The sequence below is a fragment of the Onychomys torridus genome, chromosome 23, assembly GCF_903995425.1.
Source record: "Onychomys torridus chromosome 23, mOncTor1.1, whole genome shotgun sequence".
NCBI lineage: Eukaryota > Metazoa > Chordata > Mammalia > Rodentia > Cricetidae > Onychomys > Onychomys torridus.
Window position 1 is genome coordinate 20770966 of NC_050465.1, and position 22322 is coordinate 20793287.

At 43.3% G+C, this 22322-nt stretch overlaps 1 protein-coding gene across 1 annotated transcript in view; it reads right to left on the reverse strand.

Annotated features, from left to right (window-relative positions):
• Ralbp1 (ralA binding protein 1) overlaps nt 1-22322 on the reverse strand; it is a 45776-nt gene that overhangs the window by 17658 nt on the left and 5796 nt on the right. Inside the window, exon 2 of the mRNA XM_036173447.1 lies at nt 433-729. Coding sequence (XP_036029340.1) covers nt 433-676 — 244 coding nt within the window. The 5' untranslated portion in view covers nt 677-729. The remainder of the gene's footprint in view (nt 1-432; nt 730-22322) is intronic.

Sequence of the window (22322 nt, forward strand, 5' to 3'; positions counted from 1 at the left end):
CACAGAACACTGTGGTTGACAGGGGAGCAGGTCATTGCCCAGAGGGGTCCACAGATGTTTTTGGGTTTTGTTTTTAAGATATATTTATTTATTACTATACAGTATTCTGCCTGCATATATGCCCACGCACCAGAAGAGGGCACCAGATCTCATTACAGATGGTTGTGAGCCACCATGTGGGTGCTGGGAATTGAACTCAGGATCTCTGGAAGAGCAGCCAGAGCTCTTAACCTCTGAGCCATTGCTCCAGCTCCTTACTTTATTTTTATTTTTTTATTTATTTACTTTTGAGGGGAGGCTACAAGAGTGGAAGGTAGACTTGGAAGGTAGACATAAGTAGGATTGGGATGCACCATGTGAAATACCCAAAAATTCAATAAAAACTGTTACAAATGTTTTAAATAAATGAACAAAATGAAAACCAGTACTTACTCCTTTTTTCCTTTTTCTTAAATTTCCCTTTTTTCTTCCCATGATCTTTCTCATCATCTGACACTATATCGGGAGGCTCATGGAGGATGTCATGAGGAGGTGAGGGCTCACCCGTCCGGTACAATCCAGGAAATTTTGTAGGGCTGATCTCCTCAGAGCTGGGGGTCCGGGTCAGCCCACTGCCATGCTCCACCCTGCGGTGTTCACTAGGGCTGCTGGTGGGGGGCAAGAAGCACTCGGTCATGCTGATGCCCTGACAAGGAAGGGAATCGGTCTTCTCTGTTACCTATCCATCACCTGCATGGAAGAGAGAAAAGCATCAGCACATACTGCCCAAGAACCAGAACATCACAGACACCAAGAACACTGGTCTTCTATCACAAGGTACATCCCAGGTTCTCAGAGCTCAGGCACAGCAGGTGAAAATGGGAGACAGACACAGGCGCCTGTGATCCAAGCAGTCAGAAGCTGATACAAGTCTAAGGCCAACTTGAGCAACATAGCAAGTTTCAGGCTATCTTGGGCTACAGAGTAAGACCCTGTCCCAGACAGAACAGTAATAGTAATACAATAATGAGTTCCCTTTAAAAAAATAACTCATCCCTGGGTGTAGTGGTGCATGCCTGGAAGCCCAGCACTCAGGAGGATGAGACAGACGGATCTGTTTGAGGCCAGCCTAGTCTATATAGTGAGTTCCACGACAGCCAGGGTTATGTAGAGAGACCCTGTCTTTAAAAAATAATTTTTTTTTTTTGAGCTGAGGACCGAACCCAGGGCCTTGTGATTGCTAGGCAAGTACTTTACCACTGAGCTAAATCCCCAACCCAAAATAATTTTTAAAAAGAACTCATCAATGTAAAGGGCTTAATTTTAATTGTTATTCAACATAAGACCTTTATTTTTAAACTGCACTCTATCCAAGCAACCAACCATCACTAACAAATTACAAAAGTCATATAAACTATACAAGAACAGTTCATATATGTCATGTCATTATCATTTACAATGGCTAAAATAATGTTTAATGGCTCACTAACTATAATTCTATGTTGTGTGTAATCAGATAGTTCTTGTGTTGGGTGTGGTGATATTTTGTGCACCCCAATAAAGCTTATTTAGAGATCAGAGGACAGAGCCAGCCACTACATTAAAAGAGGTTAGGCAGTGCCTTTAATCCTAGCATTTGAGAGGCAGAGACCCATCCAGATCTCTGTGAATTCAAGGCCCCACTGGGAATAGAGCCAGATGAGGTGGCACACACCTTTAATCCCAGCACTAACCACAGAGATCTGGAAGTCTGTATAGACAGTCAGGAAGTGATGTAGCTGGGCAGAAAAAGGACGTAAGATGACAGAACACAGAAAGGTATATAGGCATGGGTATACAGGAAGTAGCTCTGTCGGCTGAGGAATTCCTAGTGGTAAGAACATTTTTCACCCCACTGTCTGGCTCAGGATTTTTATTAATAAGGCCGTTTAGTAAGACGAATTGCTGGTCTATTCTGTATGGCAGTCACACTGAAAGAAACAACAGGCTCACTTAATCAACCCCACAGGAAGTGGTTTCACTACAAGAGACAAGCATAAGAAATGTTCAAGTTGGCTGCTTCTCCTTTTCCAGAAGGGAGTACACACAAAGTGCTTTGTTCAAAAGCTGTGATGCACACCTGTCACCCTAATCCTCAGAAGTCAGAGCCAAGGAGATTCCAAGGTTAAGGCCAGTCTGGGCTACAGAGAAGCAAGTTCAAGGCCAACCGGGGCTGTACAGTGACACATTGCTCTTAAATACAGTGACACATTGCCCTTAAAAACAAACAACAACAAAGTCCTTTGATTTTTTTTTTTTTTTTAAGACAATCTCACCATGTAGCCCTGGCTGGCCTGGAACTTCTTATGTAGACCAGGCTGGCCTTGAACTCACAGAGTTCCTGCCTCTGCCTCCTGAGTGCTGGAATTAAAGGCATGTCTCACCATGCCTGGCTTACTTTTCTTTCATTTTGTTTTTAACACCGTCTCATGTAGCCCAGGTTGACCTCAAATTCTCTATGTGGCCAAGGATAACCCTGAAGTTCTAGTCCTCCAGCCTCTACCTCCCTAGTGCTGGGATTACAGGCATGGGCCACCAGAACGGGCTCTTGGTAATTTCCTTTCTCTCTCTCTTTCTCTCTCTCTCTCTCTCTCTCTCTCTCTCTCTCTCTCTCTCTCTCCCCCCCCCCCCCCTCCCTCCCTCCCTCCCTCCCTCCCTCTGTCTTTCTTTTTTTTGAGGATCAATCCCAGGGCCTTGCGCTTGCTAGGCCTAGCAAGTGCTCTACCACTGAGCTAAATCCCCAACCCCTCTTGGTAATTTTTATGATATGTAAATTAGACCTTAATAAATCTAAAAAAAAATCAGTAGCCCTTCCCTGGGTAAGTCTCTTCCCTAGTAAGCCACTCCATCCACTACCCACAGGCCCCGGCAACTTGAATATCCTATTTGAATTCTATTCATGTATCCGTCTGCCTTGCTTACTTAGTACAATCCAAAGCACCTAAATATTCAAATGTCTACTTAATGAACTATTATCTGTTCCCAACATGTATACTGCTGATACAACGAAGAGGCCACAAACCTTGCCCTTAGCTTTCAATTCCAGTTCAGAAAGAAAAAGAAAGCGGTGGGGGGGGGGGGGGCCTTTACAGGAGTTCCTCAAGCTCTGGGAATTCATACAATTAATACACTTAGCCTACGGGGAAATTAGTGGCTATTTACAAAGAGAAAAACTAAGGCTCAGAGAGCTTGGGTAACTTCCCTAAATCACACAGCTAGATAAAGATAAAAGACACACTCTTTCCACACTGCTCTCATAAACACTTACAAAAGTTAGCATGAGAAGAAAAGAGACAAACAGGAGTCTCTGGGACTTAGGAGACGCTGGGGACCCTGCTCCAAACACAGCAGCTCCGAAGCACAAGATGGGGAGGGGGTAGTAACCTGTAACTCCCAAACTCAAGAGCCAGGGCATCAGGCAGCAAGCTCAGGTAACCCATTAATGCAAAAGCTAAGAAGCACAAGTGTGTGAGCACAGCCGCAAGGCAGGAAGACCTCCAGACAGTGCCAGCTTTCTTTCTTTCTTTATTTTATTTTATTTTTTTAAAGTTTATTTATTTGATGTATACCTGTGTGAGAAAAGTGTCTATGCATGTGTATGAAATGCATGCAATCCCCATTGAGGACAGGAGAGTCCATCAGATCCCCTGGAACTGGAGTTACAGGTAACTATGAATTACCCAATGTGCTTGCTGGAAACCAAACCTGGGTTGTCTGCAAGAGCATCAAGTGCTCTTAACCTCTGAGCCCTCCAGTCCCATACAATGCCAGATTTTGACACTCAACCCCATGCTCCTGAAGTATTTTAAAATTATACCTACATTTACATATAGTCCTGGCTTACTGTTATTTTTATTAAGTTTCCATATTAAATTAACAAAGAGTTTTGTTCCTAAAACCACAGCTACCTTGTAAAACTATCCCAAAGAATAGTTAATTTATACTATGGACTAAGTATATCTCCCCCAAACCCCTACCAGAAATATCATCTCCAAAGTGATAGCATTAATTAGGAAATGCAATGTTTTGGAAGTGCCTATGTCATTAGGGCCTCACCAACGGCAATCTGAATCTTCAAGGACCCAAGAGCGCAGGTTCACTGTTCACTGCAGAACACGACAAGCAGGCCCAGGACCCTGACTTGGAAGCTGGAACTGGATGGCAGACTGCACTGGATGAGCAGCACCAGTGCTGGCCTCTGTTAGCACTACAATAAGACATCCTGACTCAGATACAGCTGGAAAGAGCTGCAGTCACAGCAGATAGGAAGGACTGTGCGGTTAGATCCGTCTTCACCAGAAGAGAGCCACAGCAAACTGGAACTCCACAGAGGAGTGGGAGAGAAAGAATTCAAATGGTCTCTATGCAGTAAATTTAAGTATCAATATTCAAAGGCAAGATAATGAATAACAGACCCCAGAAATTCCTATTTCTAATGCAAAAAAAAAAAAGTCTGGTACTTCTCTTAATTTGAATAGAGTTTATACATATTCCTCCTAGTAAGACAATTTAAAAAAATTTTCAGACAGCAGATTTTTCAAAAAGAAAAGAAAATGAGACCTGGGGTGACTTTTCCAAGCTTTTGTCCCTTCTTCCATCCTCCCCCGCCCCATGGTGGGCACCGCCTGTGTGTGTGTGTGTGTGTGTGTGTGTGTGTGTGTGTGTGTGTGTGTTCCAAAAAAAGAAATCTTACAGAACTCTTTTATATGATTTAGCTAGTTTTATGTAACTTGACACAAGTTAGTCACCTGGGAAGAGAGGCTCTCCATTGGTAAGATGCTGTCATAGGCCTGCTCCATAGGCAAGTCTGCAGTGCAATTTCTTAATTAGTGACTGATATGAGAGGGCCCACCCCACCATGGGTGGTTCTGCCCTGTACGAGTGGTCCTGGACAGCATAAGAAAGCAAGCAGAGCAAGCTATGGGGATCAAGCCAGTAAGCAGTGTTCCTCCATGGCCTCTGCATCAGCTCCTACCTCCGGGTTCCTGTCTTAAATTCCTGCCCTGACTTCCTTCAGTGATGGACTATTACCTGGAAGTATACATTGAAATCAACCCCTTCCTCCCCCCAAACTGCTTTGGTCATGGTGTTTTACAGCAGCAATAGAAACTGGAAGACCACATGATAACAAATTCTTGAGGTATTCTTCACAGAAGAAGCTTACTATGTCTCGGGGTTGCAAGGGATTTGGTTGTGTTCTTTCAGGCCTGCTGTGAGGCGGTACATCATGTTAAGAGAATATGTACGGGGTAAAGACACTCATTCACACCATGGCCAGAAATCAGGAAACAGGCAGAAGCAGCTGCAGTCCTACTACACTAAACACCATGTCGTAAAGGCTTTACCACCTCCCAAATAATGCCAACCTAGGGACCAAACCTTTGGGGAAATGGGTTTTTGAGGAACCCTCAAAAATCTAAATTATAGCACAATCCAAACCAAAACCTTACTGAGTTGTACAGTGCACAAACAAAAGTATACCAATGGTCAATAAAGTCAAGGAAAAAACCTCTATAACACTAACCATCCAAGACATGTAAATTAAAATATCTTTTTTTTAAAGATTTATTTATTATATAGTGTTCTGTCTGCACATATCCCTATAGGCCAGAAGAGGGCACCAGATCTCATTACAGATGGTTGTGAGCCACCATGTGGTTGCTGGGAACTGAACTCAGGACCTTTGGAAGAACAAACGGTGCTCTTAACCTCTGAGCCATCTCTCCAGCCCAAATTAAAATATCTTAAATTATCATAGTCATCATCTAGAATGGCTAACATTTTACAGGAATGACAATTTCTAATTCTGATGTGGATTTGGAGCACCTAGAAGTCTAAATACTGATAGAGTGTGGGGATGTAAAGGTTTCTGTTTTTGTTTTTTTGGTGCCTTTCCTAGAACTCACTCTATAGACCAGGCTGGCCTCAAACTCACAGAGATCCGTCTGGCTCTGCCTCCCGAGTGCTGGGATTAAAGGCGTGAGGCACTACCGCCTGGCTGGGACTGTAAAGTTTAACCACTTTGGATAGCTGCCAGTATCTGGGTCAACATACCTTCCCACACGACCCAATAACTCCACTCATGACTAATATCCACCCAAGAGAATTAGAAACAAAAGACAAAAACCATCAGAGTAGATACTGTTACGAGTCAAAACTAGCCTTTAATCCCAGCACTCGGGAGGCAGAGGCAAGCGGATCTCTGTGTTTGAGGCCAGCCTGGGCTACAGAGTTCATTTCAGGACACCCAGGGCTACACAGAGAAACCCTGTCTTGGAGAGGAAAAAAAAGGATGAAAAAAAAAATCAACAGTTTGCTCAGCCAATTGCAAGTTAACTGATTCAATTTTTCATAAAAGCCCATTAATAATAAGCATCACCATTAAATATACTAGAAGCAGCTTTTCTCTTTTTTTATTTTTATTTATTTATCTATTTGGTTTTTGGAGACAGAGTATCTCTGTGTAGCTTTGTGCCTTTCCTGGATCTCTCTCTATAGACCAGGTTGGCCTTGAACTCACAAAGGCCTGCCTCTGCCTCCTGAGTGCTGGGACTAAAGGCGTGTGCCACCACCACCTGGCAACTTTTCTCTTTAAAGGTTTCCTTTTCTAAATGAATGATTAGGTGTGTTTGTGAGAGTGAGAGAGAGGGGAGAGGGGAAGCGGGGGTGGGGTGGGGGGTGGAAGAAGGGAAGGGGGGAGGGGAGAGGGAGAGGGAGGGAGGGAGGGAGGGAAAGAGAGAGAGAGAGAGAAAGAGAGAGAGAGAGAGAGAGAGAGAGAGAGAGAGAGAGAGAGAGAGTCAGAAGCATCAGACCCCCTAGAGCTAGAGTTACTTACAGGCACTTATGAGGCCCCTGACACAGGAGTTGGGAACCAGAGTTGGGAACCAAGTTCAGGTCCTCTACAGGTGCAGCACATATTCTTTACCACTAAACCATCTCTCCTGCTCACTTTTTCTCATTTTCATGGTTCTTTGTTGTTGTTGTTGTTGTTTTTGTTTTGTTTTGTTTTTCAAGACAGGGTTTTTCTGTAGCTTTGGAGCCTGTCCCGGACTAGTTCTGTAGACCAGGCTGGCCTCGAACTCACAAAGATCCACCTGCCTCTGCCTCCCGAGTGCTGGGATTACAGATGTGTGCCACCACTGCCTGGCTTTCATGGTTCTTAAAAATAATCCATGGGGCTGGAGAAATGGCTCAGAGGTTATAAGCACTGACTGTTCTTCCAGAGGTCCTGAGTTCAAATCCCAGCAACCACGTGATGGCTCACAACCATCTAAAATGAAATCTGATGCCCTCTTTTGGCATGCAGGTAAATATACAGACAGAACACTGTATACACATATAATAAATAAATCTATAAATTAGAAGTCTCTAACCTATCTACCAGGGATCTACATATTGGTTTACCAAGGCCTTGTATACTAAACATTAACTAATTTGAATCTAATGTTTCAGAGAATCACTGGGGCACTTCTTGTGGGGGTCTGGTTGTTGCTTTTCTGGATCTTGTTCTGTGGCCCACCCTGGCCTGGAGCACAGGTTGATCTTCATTCCTGCCAATCAACCTGCCAAAGCCTTGGGTCACCCTTCTCAGGAATGTCTAGTTTATAAGCAGGGTTAAATAATTCATTCTTGGTTTTAAAATAAAGAAAGGAGACTGTCCCAGAACAAGACAGTCTAAATGGTAAAGCCATTGAAGTGTTTCTAACAACACACACACACACACACACATGCACCCCAACAAAGCATTTCATGAAACTTCTGAGCACAGAGAGTTTGAAGAAAAAGATAGCAAAGTTTCCTGTGGGCAGGGGGGCTGTGGAAGCAGCTAAAACACACACACACACACACACACACACACACACACACACACACACACATGTCCAACTTGCTAACAGCACTGCAGCTTAAGGACATTAGAGTAATATCTTAAAACCTCCGGTCAGTTCCAAAAGTAATCCCAGAATACGGGTAAACGGAGCTGTTTTCAAGCAGGGCCTCAAGAACCTGCTTCCACATGCTTCCCAAGAAGCCCACAAAACCCAGGCCGCAGACTGAGCGGGAGAGGACTGGCGAGTCCAGTTGGAGAGCCCGCAGGGAAGGCAGCGGGAAAACAAGCCCAAGCCCACCCACTCCACAGACACATGAGAACTAGGGACTTGGCATACATGTGCTGACATGTGAAAGAACCGCTGGGACTGTAGGTAACCGTGTTAAGAACAGAGCAAAAAAAGTAAGTGAAGTGAGACACAACCATCACCCCAGGGCAAGAAAGGAACCAAACTGCAGCCACTGCCTGCCTGGGTAAAACAGCTGTCCAGTCATGACAACTGCTGACTTGACCAAACATGGGCATCTGCCGCAGTACGGGCCGAACTGGAGCAAAGGTAAAGAAACAGGAATCTCCACCCGGCAGTGTCCACCGGGGATCTTTGAAACCAGCATCTCAAGAAATAGCCGTTTAAGAGATGACCATGGGAGTCCATACCTACCTCTAACTCCTAGCCCTGCAGGGAGATGAGGGCATCAAAGTGGCTTTGGTATGTACATAGCAAGACCTTGTCTAAACAACAACAACAAAAAGAAAAAGAAAAGAAGAAAAATGAAAGAAAAAAAGAGCAACTTAAGTAAGTATATTGAGATGGAAAAAATCCAGAAGAAATAGCTAAAAGAAAAATCCTACAACTGGGAGGTTCAAGATCGAGGCAGAAGCACTGTTGAGTCTACGTACTGGTCCGCAGGGTGTCCCAGGCTGTCCTTGCTGGAAGTCATGTAACTCCACGTAAGCTGTACTCACAGCCGAGACTTACTGTGCAAAGGGATGGAGACAAAGCAGCAAAGGTGAAGGTGAACTGGGTGACTGCCTGCCTGAGGAAACGGCCCAAGCCTCCCAGCAGACTCCAGACTCTCTTCCTCCTCCTCCTCCTCCTCCTCCTCCTCCTCCTCCTCCTCCTCCTCCTCCTCCTCCAGGTGCTAACTGCTGCAGGAAAGCAAGTGTCTACAGAAACCATTCCATTCAGGCGCACTGCACCGCTCTGGCCACCAGGAATGTTTTCTATCACCTGGGGTGGGGGTGGGTGACATGACACAACTCGGGCCTGTCTCCAGCTTTGCAGCTGGCCTGAGGTTGGTCTGAGGCCGGCTGCAGGTGCTCCCGCACAAGTACGCATCACTTCCTAGCTATCCTTCCTACTGACTTGGATTCAACTTAAAACGTAACAAATAAAATCCATGTTTCACAGAAGAAAAAAATCATAAATCTTTTAAAAACAGGTGAAACGTGCTCTAGACTATAAACACGTTGTTGACCTTGAAGTGGGTCAGAAATAATCCTGCAGACTGAGCAGCAGTGAAGAGTCTCCCATGATCACATGTGTAAAGCATATGACAACACATTTACAGGGGAATAATTCCTTATGAACATCCCTACAGACTAATTAGTATCTAATTGAGCTGCTATACAGTTAATCCTCTCAAATCTGTTAACGTCATTTAGGCGGTACTTAACAGACATTTTACCCATTTAGTTTTTTCCTTCTAAATCGTTAGCCTTAATCTTTTACTTAGCTTTTCTCTACCCCCAGGTGCTTATCCAAACAAATAAACTTTTAATTAGAGTCCCCACATGTGACTCACAGAAATTTCCTGAGCTACACAACAGTTTCCCACACAGCTTCATAGCATCCTGAGGAAGAGTAAAATAACACACCTAAAGCAAGCCACACAGGTAGAAATCATCCCAACAAACATGACAGTCTAAAGTTACAACAGGTACCAACGTATACTTTCTTCCTCATTAACAGCAACTAATAAAGGACTAATGAGCAGAGAGAACTGTCCTCAGTGTAAAATTAACCTCAAGAAGCTACAATCTAAAGGACACGTGTCCTGTGGCTTATGTGGAAGTTTAAATGCTGAGGGTCGGATATTACATGTTGAAAACTCAACAAGAGAAACCAACAGCACCCAACAACTGCAGCTACCGCCTGCAGAAGGGAGCAAAGGCAGCACTGCAAACTGCAGCCTGCAGGAGAAAGGAGCAAAGGCAGCACTGCAAACTGCAGCCTGCAGGAGAAAGGAGCAAATGCAGCACTGCACACTGCAGCCTGCAGAAGGGAGCAAACACAGCACTGCACACTGCAGCCTGCAGAAGAAAGGAGCAAACACAGCACTGCACACTGCAGCCTGCAGAAGAAAGGAGCAAATGCAGCACTGCATACTGCAGCCTGCAGAAGGGAGCAAATGCAGCACTGCATACTGTTGCCAAGACCAAAAACCCGCACTGGGCTCTCACCTCCAAACAAAACCAGAGTGCCATCACTAGCTAGGTACAGAAGACAAAAAGGCCTCCTTTGGAGAAAAGGGGGTGTGTACACGTATATATGTATATGTAATAAGCAGAAGAACTCAATTTGGTCCCCAGCACCCGCCCCAGGTGGCTCACGCACCTGTTACTCCAGCTCAAGGGATCTGAAGCCTCTAGCCTCCTTGGGGACCTGCACTCATGTGTACATAACTAATGCAAACACACCCACACATAATTAAAAATAGTAAAAATAGGCCAGATGGTGCTGGCACACACCTTTAATCCCAGCACTCAGGAGGTAGAGGCAGGTGGATCTGAGTTCGAGGCCAGCCTGGTCTACAGAGTGAGTTCCAAGACAGCCAGCAAGGGCAACAGAGGGCTACCCTGTCTGTAAAAAACCAAAAAGGAAATAGTAATAATAATGTTTTTAAAATGTAATAATTATTATCACCAGGAACTAAACAGTGAAGCTTTTCTTTGTTTCTTTGTTTTTGTTTTTTGAGACAGGGTTCCTCTGTATAGTTTTGGTGCCCATCCTGGAACTCACTCTGTAGCCCAGGCTGGCCTCTAACTCACAGGGATCTGCCTGGATCTGTCTCCGAGTGCTGGGATAAAGGCGTGTGGCACTGCCGCCCAGCACAGTGAAGCATTTTTGAAGAAATATCATACCCTTCTAGGGGAGACCTCTTATTGATACAATGTCATGATCTCATATATTCTCAAGTAAACTTGAAATTCAGACTTCACGAGGAGAGGACTACCACACTTTAATAAAAATAAAATTCACATTACTGATTAGAATAGAACTAGATAAAATTATCTCCCTAAAAATTTAAAAAAAAAAAAAAGATCCCCCAATGGTTTCCCAATAGTGCATCAAAGTACCCCCAAGGGTACCCGCAAAGATGTGAGGCAGCTATGGGCATCTCAAGTCGGAGGGAAACAGTGATCACAGTATCTGTTGGGTACTGCACAAACCTCTAGCTAAAAGCAGTTCCTTTGCAACAACAGGCTGTCCACATGTCTCTTAACGACTCTGCAAATATTCATTTTCTGGGGCAGTGTGACAAAAACAAAAAATAAGTAGTCTTGTAAAAATTAACACAGACCGGAAATGAGACAGTCTGACCTCACAGATTAAAGCTGTAGTCCCCCAGACACACACGAGCCGCTAGAAATTTTAGCTATTAAGAATGAAATGAAATGTTTTTTCTTTAACTTAAGTATATTACTTTTTCAAGTGGCTACTAAGGTGCTGAGATCCTGTTATAGTCACAGGATCCTGTAGACATCCAAGTCTGAGGGTATCCAAGTGCTTTCTATAAAGTGATATATTATTGGCATATAATAAATATATGCACATCTTCCCATGTAATATAAAGCAGATTCTTACATTTTCACCACTCATGACTCCCTTCTCCTCAACAAATTTTTATATAATTCCAGGTATATAGGTATATTACTGATAATTATAAAGGAATTGTGGTGGTATTGTGTTCCCCGAAATATTGTGCACCCTAATAAACTTATCTGGGGTCAGAGACAGAAAAGCCACAATATTAAACATAGAGGATAGGCAGTAGTAGCACACACCTTTAATCCTAGCATTCCAGAGGCAGAAATCCATTTGTTCAAGGATACAGCCAAGCAAGGTGACTCATGCCTTTAATCCCAGGGAGTGACAGCAGAAAGAGAAAGATATATAAGGTGTGAGGACCAGGAACTAGCAGCGTTTGGCTGGTTAAGCTTTTAGGCTTTGAGCAGCACAGTTCAGCTGAGACCCATTTGGATAAGGACTCAGAGGCTTCCAGTCTGAGGATACAAGACCAGCTGAGGAATTGGCGCGGTGAGGTAGTTGTGGCTTGTTCTACTTCTCTAATCTTCTAGCATTCACCCCAATACCTGGCTCTGAGTTTGATTTTATTAATAAGACTCTTTAAGATTCCTGCTACAAGGAATTCCTTTTAAAAGGGTAAATGTGCTTGTCCACAAACCTGATACCCTGACCCATATAGTGGAAGGAGAAAACTGACTCCCACAGATTGTCATAGGCTGTCTCTGAGACACCAACCCTCTCACACACAACAAATCATTTTCAAGCTTTTTTGGTGTGTATAAGCAATTTTACTACAATATTAAAGACAAAAGCAATTCTACACACTAACAAGATGGAAGCGCTTGTTTATTTTTGCATAAAGAATCAAATCTTGGGGCTGGCTGTTCTTCCAGAGGACCCAGGTTCAATTCCCAGCATCCACATGGCAGCTCACAACTGTCTGTAACTCCAGTTCCAGGGGATCAGATACCTTCACAACAATGCATATAAAAATAAAGTTAAATAAATTATTTTAAAAAAAGAATCAAATCTTTTTTTAAAGGTATGTTTTTTGTTTTTTGTTTTTTTAAGATTTATTTATTTATTATGTATACAGTACTCTGCCAGCATGTGTCCCTGCAGGCCAGAAGAGGACACCAGATCTCATTACAAGTGGTTGTGACCTACCATGTGGTTGCTGGGAATTGAACTCAGGACCTCTGGAAGAGCAGCAGGTGCTCTTAACCACTGAGCCATCTCTCTAGTCCTAGAATCAAGTCAGTAACTCCAGCAACTGTGTGTGGAGGGTACATGTATGTGTCATGCAGGTACAAATGCACAAATGTGCATATCAGTTAGAAGACAGCCACTCTCCACCTTAGTTTCTGAAACAGAATCAATCACTGAACCTGAACTGGCCAGTCAGTAAACTCCAGCAGTCCACCTGTCTCTGTTGCCCCAGCATGAGAGCACTGGCCTGAGCCACCATGCCCTCCCTGCCCCAGCACAGGGTACAGGCACATGCCACCATGCCCATAGCATGTGTGTGGAGGTCAGCGAACCATCTTGGAGGACTGGCTGTCTTCTTCCAATGTGGGTTCTTGCTGTGGAATAATCCTTCTGCACACTGTGTGAATATATGTCGATAGGACTGATTTAATAAACAAGCTGACTGGCCAATAGCTGAATAGGATAAAGTTAGGTGGGAAAGCCAAACTGAGAATGATGGGAAGAAGGGCGGAGCCAGAGGAGTCGCCAGCCGGATGGAGGAGTCAGACACACAAAATGGGAGAGAGGTATAAAAGCCACAAGCCTCAGATTAATAGAAATGAGTTAAGTTGTAAGAGCTAGCTAGTAACAAGCCTGAGGTATTGGCTGAGCATTTATAATTGATGTAAGTCTCCATGTTGGTTATTTGGGAGCAGGTAGTCAGGACAGGAAAACTCCACCTACAGGTTCCATGGATAGAACTCTGGTTGAAGTCTTGAATGGTAGTCACTTTTACCCATCTCACCAGGCCCATTTTTTTGTTGTTGTTGTTGTTGTTTTTCAAGACAGGGTTTCTCCGTGTAGTTTTGCACCTTTCCTGGAGCTCACTCTGTAGCCCAGGCTGGCCTCAAACTCACAGAGATCCACCTGCCTCTGCCTCCCAAGTGCTGGGATTAAAGGCGTGCACCTTTTTGTTTGGTTTTGTTGTTATTGTTTTGTTTTGGGTTTTTTTGTTTTGTTTTTTCAAGACAGGGTTTCTCTGTGTAGCTTTGCTGGAACTCGCTTTGTAGACCAGGCTGGCTTTGCAGGCCCAATTTTTAAAATCAAACATTCTGAAACAATAAAATCCAAGGATGTACTGCTTTGATATTTACATGTTGAAAAATGATGGTCGGAAACCATTAAATGTCTTCATTTCCAGTAATGAAATCATTTAAGTCTAAGAGCAGAAACTGGGCATATACAATAAAGAACACTGCGGTTCACAGCACACAGTAGTCCCAAATCTGAGCAGAGGTGTTTTAAGGGGCACTCACTAACACTGCACGGTGTGACAGCAAGCAAGGTACAAGGTGCACATCTCCGTTGTTCAGAACGCAGGCTACAGTGAAGTCCAATTCAACGCAAGCAAGCGCTACCAGAAACACTTGGGGTCCTTACCCGCTGATTCTGAGTGAACGTTGGGGTGTCTCACGTTCGGGAGCCTGGCCCTGCGCAGGTTCTCTAACTCAACAGCCAGTCCCACAGTTTAGGGAGCGCTGCTGTAAATCTGACGCACAGTACCTAATGCACATAAACAGTTGTTCTGTTCTCAAAGACTCACTTTACTTGTACTTATGTCTTCCTGAGTATGCCTGTTTGTAGGTTTGTGCACATGTGAGTGCAAGTGCCCTCAGAGTCCAGGAGAGGGTGTCAGGTGCCCCGGAGCTGGCATTACAGGCACTTGTGAGCTGCCTGATGCAGGTGATGGTAATGGAACCCAGGGCCTTCTGGAAGAGCAATAAACACTCCTACCTGCTGAGCCGTGTCGCCAGCCCCATTATAATGTTTTGTTTGGGGAATAGTGACATGAAACATCTGCTCACGTTCTACTAACACAATGTTTTATACCCAGTGGGCTGAATCCACAAATGTGAGACGTGTAAACATAGAGGGGCCAAGGCACCCATCACAGAGTATGGGAGGCCACTATTGACGATGAGCTTAAGGCAAAAGTTGTGGTCCAACCAAAACAGCAGCTTATAACTGGCAGATGGATAATGTTTCTTTCTTCCATTCTCTGCAGTGATGTCGCCAGTGGTCTCCTGCTCATGCTCCTGTAAATGACCTCCTCGCAGGTTCCAGTAAGTACCCCCAATGAAAACCATTGAGTCACACTTGAGAGACATGGAAAACAAAGAGGGATAGATGAAAAGAGGAAGAGGGGGCTGGAGAGATGGCTCAGAGGTTAAGAGCACTGACTGTTCTTCCAGAGGTCCTGAGTTCAATTCTCAGCAACCACATGGTGGCTCACAACCATCTGTAATAACATCTGGTGCCCTCTTCTGGCTTGCAGGAATACATGCAGGCAGAACACTGTAAACTTAATAAACAAATAAATCTTTAAAAAAAAGAAGAAGATCACTAGGAGAGATGGAGACTAGAGTGACTGGTACACGTGGGGTCAAAACACATAATATATGGTATGGAAATGTCATAAAGAGACCCACTGTGTATAATTAATATGTGCTAAAAAAACATTAATCAACCAATGCTAAAGCTTTAAACTAAAAATACAAATTACATTATTTCCATCTCATTCAGACCAATATCAATTTATACAGAAATTGGAAAATGATAAGTTAGGCTGGTAAACAAAGAGCCTTTTGAGTCTGGAAGATGTAGGTTTATTACATTTATTTATTTATTTGTTTGTTTGTTTATTTATTTAATATGTGTATGTATATAAGTGTGTGCATGCCATGCTTTATGTATGTATGGTCATAAGGCTTGGCAGCAAGCATTCATCCATTAAGCCATCTTGTCAGTCCATGGTCTAAATTCAAACCTCAGCTCCCTGAGCACAGCAGTGGTACAAGTCCCAGAACCTTTGTGCTCTTATCTATACACAAAGCAATATCTGGAAATACAGATCCCACATCTAAAAGTTTGAAAAGGAAAGGGTGTCACTGTTCTTTCATTCCCTGATTTTTCTCTTAAAGAAACAATTCTCAACCTACATATCACAACTGGGGTCACATTTCAGATAGCCTGCATATCAGATAGTTACACAACAGTAGCAATATTACAGTTATTAAGTAGCAGCAAAATAATTTTATGGTAGGGGGTCACCACAACGTGAGGAACTGTATTAAAGGGTTAAAGCATTAGAAAGGTTGAGAACCACTGTCTTAAATTGCTTTTTTTTTTTTTTTAAGACAAGGTGTGGGGGGGGGGGCAAGGTCTCATGTAGCCCAGGCTGGCCTTGAACTTGCTATGTGGCTGAGGTTTGTTTTGAACACCTGGATGCTCCTGCCTCACAATGTATGCCTCTGTGCCCAGCTGGGGTAGTATGAAAGAAAATGGCCCTATAGGCTCACAGGGAGCAGCACAATTAGGAGGTGTGGCCTTTGCTGGAGTGGGTGTGGCTTTGTTGGAGGAAGACCACTGGGGACATCACTGCAGAGAATGGAAGAAAGAAACATTATCCATGAACAAAGTTCACTGGGGGTGAACTTTGAGGTTTCAGAAGCTCAGGCCAGGCTCAGTGGCTCCAAGTCTCTTCCTGCTGCCTGCAGATCCAAATGTAGAATTCTTAGCTACTTCTCCAGTACCATGTCTGCCTGCACACCGCCATGTTTCCTGCCATGACAACAATGGGCTAAACCTCTGAAACTGTAAGCCAGCCCTAATGAAATGTTTTCTTTTACAAAGTTGCCGTGGTCATGGTGTCTCTTCACAGCAATAGAAACCTAAGACACCAGCTAATTTTTTTTGCCTCAGACTTTTAAGTGCTGGGATTACAGTCACATGTCAGCAAAAATTAACTGTGTGTGTGTGTGTGTGTGTGTGTGTGTGTGTGTGTGTGTTTGTGTGTACGTACGTGTACATATGTACACGGAGGCTACTGGTCAACTTCAGGTGTCATCCTCAGGTACTGTCAGCCTTTTTTTTTTTAAAGTAAGGTCTCTCACTGGGGTCTGGAGCTCAGCAATTAGGCCAGGCTGGCTAGCCAGTAAACTCCAGGGATCCTGTCTCTGCTCCCCAGCAGTAGGATTCACATGTACACACTACCACACCCAACTTTTTTATGGGTTCTGGAGACTGAACTCAAGTCTTCTCACTCAGACAACAAGCACCCTACTGACTGAGCTATCTCCCCAATCTGGAAAATTAACTTTCAACTAAACAGAAAAATGAGTAAAGGATATTATTCTAGTTAGCCTTGTCAGCTTGACACAGCCAGAGTCACCTCAGAGGAAAGCCTCAAATGAGGGCATACCTAGGTCAGATTTTCCGGTGGGCAGGTTGTGGGGGATTGTTCTAAATACTAACTGATGGAGGGCCTAGCAGTCCACTGTGGGCAGCACTATCCCTAGGCTGGTGGTAGTCCTGGACTGTATGAGAAAGCTCACTAAGAGCAGGGCATGGTGGCTCACATCTTTAATCCCAGCACTGGGGAGGCAGAGGTAGGTGGATCTCTGTGAGTTCAAGTCCAGCCTGTTCTACAGCATGAGGTCCAGGACAGCCAAGGGTATGCAGAAAGACCCTGTGTCAAAAAAAAAAAAAAAAAAAAAAAGAGAGAGAGAGAGAGAGAGAGAAGGAAGAAAGGAGGGAGGGATCTGTCTATACACACAGACTATACAGAAAGACTGTGTGTGTCACTTAAAGAAAAAGAGAGTTAAAAACAAAAGCCTAATGGAAAACATTAGGACTCTGCCTCACTAAAAAGATAACAGCAATAAAAAGATAGAAATTGTTTTTAAATTAATGAAATAGAAATTCTGGAGTTCGAGGCACTGGAGATGGAGAGAAGGCTCAGCAGGTAAGAGAACCTGCTGTTTTTAATCTACATAAATTCTGAAGCTGAGAAGGATAGTAATACAAAGAAAAGTTCATTAGACCCAACAATTGATCTAGGCACAGATTGAGGAACCAGTGAGTGTGTGGATCAACTGAGACAGGGCAGTCTCCTGATCAGAAAGAAAGAAGAATGAAAATAAGACAGCCCAGCCCGGCGGTGGTGGCGCATGCCTGTAATCCCAGCACTCGGGAGGCAGAGGCCAGCCTGGGCTACAGAGTGAGTTCCTGGACAGCCCGGAGTGTTTCACAGAGAAACCGTCTTTAAAAAAAAAAAAAAAAAAAAAAAGGAACAGAGCCTAAGTGAAATGTGAAAGGGCATCATGAGTTTTTGCCAAAACACAAGTTACAGACTCCTAAAAGGAACAGAAAGAACATTTAAGAAACAATGGCCCAAACTTCCCAACTTAATGAACACACTCAACTCCAAACAGGATAAACCTGCAGAGATCCACATCAAGACACATCCTCAGTAGTTAAAGGACAGGCATAGTCGTCAAATCAATGACAGGAATTCCTCAAACAATGACAGCTGACCACATCAGAACCCATGGAGACCAGAATGCAGAGTAACATACAGAACTGAAAGGAAAAACTTCCTCATTGGACATGTGACACACTCCTGGATCCTAGCGCCCAGGAGGCTAACACCGGAGGACCGCAAACTTGAGGTCAGTCTGGACAACACAGACAAACCCTTCCCAATAAAGTTTTTTTTTAAAGAGATACCAAGAGCTGGGTGGTGGTGCACACCTTTAATCCCAGCACTCATCACTCAGGAGGCAGTGGCAGGTGGATCTCTGTGAGTTCGAGGCCAGCCTGGTCTAGAGAGCTAGTCCCGGACAGGCTCCAAAGCTACAGAGAAACCCTGTCTTTAAAAAACAAAAACAAAAACAAAAACAAAAAAACAAAACAAAAACCTATCACCCTCGCAGACATCTAACAGAACATTCTGCCCAACAATAGTCTACCACAAATTATGCAAAACATTCTCCAGGACAGGTCACAAAGCAAGTGTCAATCAACTATAAAAGAATGAAATCATGTGAAGTATGTTTTCTAATCACAATCAAATAAAACTAGCTGTCAGTAACAGACAAAACACTGAGAATGTAGAAATAAAAATTACATAGAAATCAAGCCATGCAGTCATCAAACTAAGAATGCCACTGAACACCCAGAGCTGACATCATACTTAATGATCAAAGGCTGAAGTTCTCCTCCCAAGGTCACAGACAAGACCAGGAGGTTCGCTCTTGCAACGCCATTCAACTCTGCACTAGAAATTCTTGCCTGGAATTAGGAAAGGAAAAAGACTGAATAACCAAGAATTATAAATAAATAAAAGAAGCAGCAAAATCCCCTCGATTTGCAGAAGGGCAGGGCCTGACAGAAAACTCGAATGAATGGAGCAATGAAGTTGAAATTTTAGGAAGACAGAAACAAGTTGTATATTCATATACATTAGTAAAGTACAGACATTTAACAATGAACATCACAAAAAAATAAACGGAACAATTTCATTTGCAATGACACACAAAAGAGTAAATAGGAATAAATTTAACCAAGGAAGTAAAAGGCTTGTACAATGCTAACTATAAATTAGCATTGCTAGAGGAAATTATAAACAGCTTATGAAAAGAAGTCTCTGTTAATAAACACAGATTTAAAAAAAAAAAAAAACAAACTCCATGTGGGTTTATCCAGAAAGAATTTCATTGTAAAATGCCATGGCCTTTTTTTGCAGATATATCACTTTCACATGAATTTGCAAGGGGCCCATGGTAGCAACAACAACCAAAAATTGAAGAATTTTCAATTCAATCTCAAAAAAAAAAAAAAAAAAGAGCAAAGTTGAAGAACTCATTATTAAAAAAGAACTGATTTTTAAAATGTACTATAAAGCTGGAATAATCAAAACAGCATGTGGACTAGAAGACACTGGCTGTTCTTCAGAGAACCCAGGCTCAGTTCCCAGTACCCTCATGACAGCTCAATAACCATCGTATCTGTAACTCCAGTTCCAGAGGATCCAACACCCTCTCTGGCCTCCAAGGGCACCAAGCACATATGTGGTGCACAGACACACAAGCAGGCAAAGCACCCACACATAAAATAAAAATATCCAAGTCTTTAAAAAAAGTACAGGTTACCATATAAGGGTAGACAGGCTGACTGATGACTCAAGCTGACAGTCTAGGCATAAGCCCATGCATCTGTGGTCAAACGGTTCCAATAAGGATGTTATAACTATCCAATTAGAACAAAAAAGGGAACAAGGCCAATTGAATTACTACATGCCATGAAGAGACCCCTATCTCACACTGTAAATTATAAGACTCAAACTCAGATACAGGAACTAAAACAATACAATTATTAGAAGAATAAATATTCAAAGGTATTACATCAAAAGTATAACAAGTAACAGCACAGGTTACTTACAAACCAAAGTATTTGTGACTCAAGAGGACTCAAGAAAGTGGAGACAACCAGAGAATCAGAGTGTTTGCAAATCATATAGTTGATAAGGGTCTTGTATCAAAAATATACAAAGAACTCTTACCATTCAACAAGAGATAGACAACCCAGTAGACAAGAGATTTGAACAGCTGTTTCTCCAAAGATATACAAATGACCAACAATGACATGAAGAAAAGATATTCAAAAGCATTAGCCATAGGGAAAATGTAACTCAAGTCCACAATGGAAAGAAAGGAAATACAAGTGTTGGCCATGATGACAGACACTGGAGACGTGGGCTGAAAATAATGGTGCAGCCCCTGGAGGAACTGGTTTGCAGTTTCCTAAGACCCTAGCGTAAGTTATTATGCGATCTGGTTCCTGACTGCACTTCTAATATCAAATGTATTTTTTTCCAATTCTCCAGACACAAGCTGGATGCTCTGTAACTCAATTTAATTCTGACGGTGTTGTTAAGAGTTAGTGTCAGACTCCATAACTCTAAGAGCTCGGTCACACAGACAGTGTTCACTTGGGATGTCAATCACAATCCCCATACCAGCTCCTGTGTACCTGACTAAGCAGCTATACAACCAACCATGTTCTCCCAACTTCCACCTCAGGTGCACTTATGTTATGCTAGAGGTCAGAGAACAAATTCATCCTCTCCTTCTACCCTGTGGGCTTCAGAAATCAAAGTTCGGTCATCAGTCCTGGCCAGAGACACCCTTGGATGACCAATCTCATCAGCCCAGGTCTAGTATTTTGTAAGAATATTTTATACACCTTGGGAAAATACTTAACTCACATTTACCAGTATGTGGCAGTAGATGTCATAAATTAAACAAGCAGCCAAATGAAGTCCCTACAAGGTTAGGACAGAAAGGTCCCAAATGCAGAACTCCTCTAGTACAAGGATGCATTCACCAACCCAGAATCTCTCCGAACCCCACTTTTGAGGGTTTGTTTTGTTTTTGTTTGGAGCTGAGGATCGAACCCAGGGCCTTGCACTTGCTAGGCAAGCACTCTACCACTGAGCTAAATCCCCAACCTTGTTTTTTTTTGTTTTTTTTTTTAAGATTTTAATTATGTGTATCTCTGGGGGGAAAGGGGTTTGTGCATATGAGTGCAGTGCCCAATGATTCCAGAAGAGGGCATCAGATCCTCAGAGCTAGAGATACAGGAGGTTGTGAGCTGATACCAGCACTGGGAATTGAACTAGGGTCTTCTACAAGTGCAGTATGTTTTCTTAAATTGCTGAGCCCTCTCCCTCCAGCTGTTGAAGGGCTTTTATGGAGGTCTCATTTCAAAGGTATGATCATCAGCCACTGGTAACCAAATATAATTTGCAGCTTTCCCCTCTCACCCTACTCCCAGCTAGGACAGAAAATTCCAACAGTAAATCATGTAGTTGGTTCATCTGGCAAACAGCTCCCAGACTGAAGTTATGCCTGCTCCCCACCTCCCCTATGAGCAAATCATTACTTCATTCACAGACACTTAGCATGAATTAAGTATGTGTAAACAATAAGACCCCTCCCCCAGTGGGTTTCTGGAACAAAAACAGTTCCAAAGCCTACATCTACTGTATTTTTTTACTGTGCACACCTACAAGTTCAATGAGATCAGTAAGAGTAACTAACAACAAAAGGCAACAGGTATGACAAGACACTGTATCAAAGGTGTGAAATATGACCTCTCACAACACTGCCTTTTACTCACCCTCTGGGTCTGATGTGATGATGGGATGAGGCACTGAGATGCAGTGTGAGCTATGATGTAAGGTTACTGGAACATAGGCAAAGGAACCTTGCAGTAGAGCCAGTAACTGAGAGGGCTACTGTGGTAGTTTGGGTGAGAAACGTCCCCACAGGCCCATGCATTTGAACACCTGTCCCAGTTGGTGCTGTCTGAGGCAGTTAGAGCACCTTGTCAGAAGTACATCACTGGGGTGGGCGTTGAGAGTTTATGGCCTGACCCCCACTTCAGTTCACTCTCTTTGCTCCTTGTATGTAGATGGAAATGTGATCTCTCAGCTCCTGTTCCAACCATCACTCATGTCACTGGCTGCCTCTCTACCATGATGAAGTCTTACCCCTCTGGAAGTGTAAGTCAAACTCTTCGTCCCAGAAGTTGCTTTTGGTCATGGTATTTTATCACACCAATGAAAGGTAACTA